Source organism: Ahaetulla prasina, chromosome 2 (genome assembly GCF_028640845.1).
Source record: "Ahaetulla prasina isolate Xishuangbanna chromosome 2, ASM2864084v1, whole genome shotgun sequence".
Classification (NCBI taxonomy): domain Eukaryota; kingdom Metazoa; phylum Chordata; class Lepidosauria; order Squamata; family Colubridae; genus Ahaetulla; species Ahaetulla prasina.
In genome coordinates, this window is record NC_080540.1 from 195,987,277 (window position 1) to 195,992,471 (window position 5,195).

Consider the following 5,195-nt stretch of genomic DNA (forward strand, 5'->3'; position numbering starts at 1 on the left):
TGTTAATAACAGACTGTCTTACCAGTCTGAGCCACAGAGGCTCAAAAATATATTGAAAATATACAAATTTTTAATATTAAATATTAAAATAATGGGAGGGATGTATATTTTAAATAGGCTTTGGATATAATCATATGGCTTAAAAATTTGTAATTTTGAATTCTATACCAAAACCTAAGAAATTATTATAAAGGGAGAGAAACCAGAGTTATTGAGCAAGAGTGTAGAGAAAAAAAACCCACAGTAGTTTATAATGAACAGAGAGAATTTGCAATATCTTGGGTTAATGGTCGTACATTCATACTGTTCATGAATTTACTCTTCATCAAAGTAATGAGAAGTCTGAGCAATATGGCTCTATGTGGCTAAGGTTTCATGGTGCATAAATCTATAGATTCATGGTGCATAAATCTATTTCATGGCATTATAAATCTATAGACTTTTCCCCCCAAATATATGCTTTTGCGTTTTCATATAAATAGCTGTATAAACCTGTGAGAATGTTGCATGTTAACAAGGGATGCCAAAAGACCAAAAGGCACTGCCTTCCAGAAAGAACATCATAACAAGATGAGAAACCAAATTAGTTCCATTTCTGATCGGAGAAGGAGCAAATTCTCCTTGCTAGAAAGTACATTTGGTTCCAAATATTGATTTCCTCAGTCTGAGAAAAGTTAAAGGAGCATTTATTGGCTTCATCCCTTAGTGGGAGGCCAAGAGTTGCTGAGTTCTATATATCCAAGTTGAATTAAGCTTGATCCGAACGATCGTACAGTACTTATTCCTTCTGTTGTTTGAGAATGATTTCTTTGAAAAAATGAGTTTTAAATTTAAAAACAAAAACCCACCACAATTTTTTTAAAAAGTTCTTTCAACAAAACATTTGAAGTAAGCAGATGCAGAAGCTGGATAAAAGCATGTAAGCTTGCATTTATTTTAACAGCTTTAAGGGCACATTAAAAGTAAGTATGGTTTCAACTTCTTAGCAGATTATGGGTTTTCTTTTTCTGTTCCTTGAGCCTCCTCTCATGAACAGGAACTCTTATAGGCAATTTGTATGTCCCCGTCCTGCTCTCTATAAGAGAAAAAAAATCAAACACACATTGTTAGGTTATGCTAGCATGTATTGGAGTAGGTATTGCAAAGAAGTACTACTGTGGTTATCTCTTTTCTTTCATCGCTATCAGGACAATGTTAATATGCTTTTCATAGGAGATAAAACTAGCTTTGCAATCAAATTTTGCTATATTCTATATGTTCCCTCAGAAAGCAAAAAGGCAATTACTTTCCTCCCCTTCCCAAATTAGATTTGTATTTGTTCTTAAACGTGCTTTATGTTAGGTGCTTTCCTAATTGTTTCTGTAACTATATTGCTCAATCAGTTCAAAAATTATGGCGCAGAAAGACTATGAGAGTTTTTAAAGAAAAACTGAGAATATATTCAGTTGGATAGTTTTTTCAAAGGATCAGAGGAAAAGTCTGAGAGGGAAGATGGAAACAGAATAAATTTGACAAGAGGGATCAACAATCTATAGAAACACTATTTTTTGGTGTTAGAATTGCAAATTGGATTGGAAATTGATATACATTACCTAATAAGTGTCTGATCCTACTATCAACGACCTGTTTGATTTACTAAAAACAGAAATCTTCATTTGTGAAGATTGCATTGTTTGTATATTCTCCCCCCAAAGTCAAATATTATTAAAATATTTTTTTTAATACAAGATCATGTGAAGACTCTCATAAGAAAGAAATAAAACAAAAGAATGGTTATTTCTAGGTAAATATCTAACTCTTGGAAATAGCCAATACTGAATACTATCTGAGAAATAACTGGTATTGCAATTTTGTGACTCTCTCCTGTCTATAAATGTTGGTCAGATGTTACATTCTTCCAGAATGGAAGAATCATTCACTTCCAAATAGGTTTTCAGAGGGGCTGAAAGATAGGAAGTTAAAATGAAACAAGTGATTAAGCACAGATGCCTCAACTGAATTTTATAAAGCCCATCCCACTTTAGATAGAGAATTATCTTCTAATTTCAAATTACCTGTTTTTCAGACAAAGTATACATTCATTTGCATATGTTTCTCCATCAGTTCCACAAACTGGATTAAAATTCCTTGGGCATCCAGGCAGGGTATACAAGTTACACTGGGGCTGGAAATAGATATAGCAATATATTACTCAAATTCATATTTTAAAATACTTCAACATTTTATAAAATATTGTTTTCAATTTACCCAGTGGAGAATTAAGGCTCACTGGTGCCCTAAGCACTGAAAAATCTTGGTGCCCCCTCCTTTGTATATACTGTACAAACGAAGCCAAGCTTAAGTTATATAGACATTTTTTCCCCCAACTTTGTGATGCCCACTTTGGGTCTGGTGCCCTAAGAACTTGCTTAGTCTGCTTAATGGTTAATACATCACTGAATTTACTCTAAAACAGGGGTCTCCAACCTTGGTTCCTTTAAGACTTGTGGACTTCAACTCCCAGAGTTCCTCAGCCAGCTTTGCTGACCAAAATATAACCTTTTCATGTATTTATAATTATGTTTACACTTGTATCTATCAAATATATCGAAGCACCTGGTCTGCCCCAATATGGGAGGGAATATACTGCTTCCCAATCGCCTTTCAACTCCAATCCAGGAGCCCTCAGGCAGTCGCTTTCACGACAAACTATTTTGTACCAAATATATTTTGCTGATAAAGAAATAAGTTTGAATCCGAGTAAGGGTATGACTAGCTGATAACAGCTAAATAGCTTGAAATAGATCTATACTAGTCTCCCTTTCTTTCTTTATCAGCAAAATATATTTGGTTCTCTCCCTCCCTCCATCCCTCCCTCCCTATACATATACATATACATATACATATACATATACATATACATATATACATACATACATACATACATCTATCTATCTATATACATATATCTCCCCTACTCACTTCTGGTAAAACTACAAGCATTTGTAATACAATCTCTGAAATAAAAGAACTTCAGAAACCAGAGACTGTGAGTTCTAGTCCCACCTTAGACCCAAAAGCCAGCCAGATGACTTTGGGCGAACCACCCGCTCTCAGCCCAACCCACCTCATAGGGTGGTTTTGAGGGGGAAAATAGGTGGAAAGAGTATCAAATATGTTCACCTCTGTGAGTTATTTGTAAAAATAACAGAAATGGGATAGATATAAATAAATAACACATTTAGCTATAGTGATATTTTTATAAAACAAACCTGATTAAGCAAAAATAAATTAGACATTTAACATATTAAAATGCTCCTGAGAGCCATTCAGTGTAAAATGCACTGTGAAATTATTAACAAAGAACTATATTAGATGGTTATTAACAAGAGTGATAAAATTCCTTTAGGAGTGTAAGAACTTAAGAACTGGGTAACAACTTCCTCTCCATTATACAATTCCCTATGCTTTGGCTAGGGAGATCAAATTCTTCTTTCTTTCTTTCTTTCTTTCTTTCTTTCTTTCTTTCTTTCTTTCTTTCTTTCTTTCTTTCTTTCTTTCCTTCCTTCCTTCCTTCCTTCCTTCCTTCTTGTATTTTAGTGACTTCCAAATGGTCATTTTAGATTTCTAATTAACATTTCAACATCAAATGATTTTTTTTATTTGATGTTGAAGAAAATAGAGAGGAAAAAAGGAGAAAACTAGAAAGTCCAAACTTTCAACCCTGCCTTTTGTTTGGATGAGATTCTAAACAAAGCCTAGTTGGTAATAAAACCCTAAATCTAATATTTATATAGAATACTCTCTATATAGCTAAGCATAGTGAAAACATACCATATATCTGCCCTTCATGAGAAACCATAATTTTCTCACCCAGTAATCTTTGCAAGAAAATGCACAACTCCATATGACAATTAAAACTGAAGATTGGGGTGCGGAGGGCTAGCATTCATTTTCAAAGGACAAAAGACATTGCCTAAAGTGCTTTTTATTTCTGCTAGGATTTACTCTCCAAATTGCGTTTTTTTTTTCTGTGCAGCTAACATACTCCAGAACCATTTTGGTTCATGTTTACTCTCTGCGGACTATAGCTTGAAGCCCACAAACACCAACATCACCTCTGGACATAGAGTAAACAGATTATTTCCTTCCTTAGCTGTACAGCTTTCCAGTAGTTCCTCCTAATTATGAACCTCCTCATAATGGGACACAACTTTCTGGTCCCAAAGAGGAAAGCTTCTCACCTGAGCTGACTTTTTTGAGTCAAGGAACACAAAATGCCTGTCCCATTGCCATCCGGGTGGCTCAAAGGGCATTCCCCACCCCACACCCCGGACTTCCTGCAGGGCAACCTACTTCGAAATTAACTTTTTTATGAACTTTGCAAATTACGAAGTAACCCTTAGACAAGAAGAACTTGCTTACTCCTTGGACTCCCAACACTCACCTCTGTGCTGCTTGTCGCAAGAGAAAGCATCAACAGGAGTCCTCGAGTGCGGATGGAGAAAAAAAAAAGGATGGAGAGGTTACTAGGGGAGACCAAAGGCTCTCACAGATAATTGCCATGATTACCGTACCACTCTCCCTGAAGCCCCCCACCCCACCCTCAGTATTCTCTCGGGGTTGCCAATTGACCCACATGGAGAGCACTGCCAAGGACTTCCCTGTGTCCTCGGACAGCGACCTGATGCAAAGGAAAGCATCGCAGGAGGCGCAAAGGGATTAACATTTCAACCGCGGACGGGTTCGCTAGAAGCAGAGCAGCTGGAAAAAGCCGGCTCCCGCTTCCACCGTCCGAGCGGGGAAGGAGAGACTCGCGGCGGTACCTGCCAGCGCCCACAGCAGCCGCATCGCCAGCTTCTTCATGATGGGAAAGGGAGAAGAGGCGCGGGGGGGGGGGGGGGAGGAAGCAAAAGACTTTCGAGATGCGCTCGCCGCTCCAGTTATAGCGTGCGCTGGGAGAGGCCACGCCCCCTGCCGTCGGCACAACGACGGTTCTGCCCACCTGCTCGCCCCAGCGCCCCGCCTCCTCCTCCTCCTCTGTGCGCGTGCGCAGTAAGTTGACTGCGGGTGCCTAATACCGGTTGTTCAATGCGCTGTCGAGTTGCTAGAATAGAATAGAATAGAATAGAATAGAATAGAACAGGGTAGGGTAGGGTAGGGTAAGGTAGGGTAGGGTAAGGTGAGGTAGGGTAAGGTGAGGTAGGGTAAGGTAG

The 5,195-nt window shown here is 38.2% G+C and overlaps 1 protein-coding gene across 1 annotated transcript; it reads right to left on the minus strand.

Moving 5' to 3' along the window:
• Positions 1 to 912: 912 nt before the first annotated feature.
• On the minus strand, positions 913 to 4,925 carry SPINK2 (serine peptidase inhibitor Kazal type 2). The gene is made up of 4 exons (XM_058174248.1): positions 4,806 to 4,925; positions 4,427 to 4,467; positions 2,055 to 2,164; positions 913 to 1,075 (listed from the first exon to the last, which is right to left on the minus strand). The coding sequence occupies exons 1-4, from the start codon at positions 4,843 to 4,845 to the stop codon at positions 1,027 to 1,029; spliced, it is 240 nt and encodes a 79-aa protein (XP_058030231.1). The 5' UTR covers positions 4,846 to 4,925; the 3' UTR covers positions 913 to 1,026.
• Between the last annotated feature and the right edge of the window lie 270 nt (positions 4,926 to 5,195).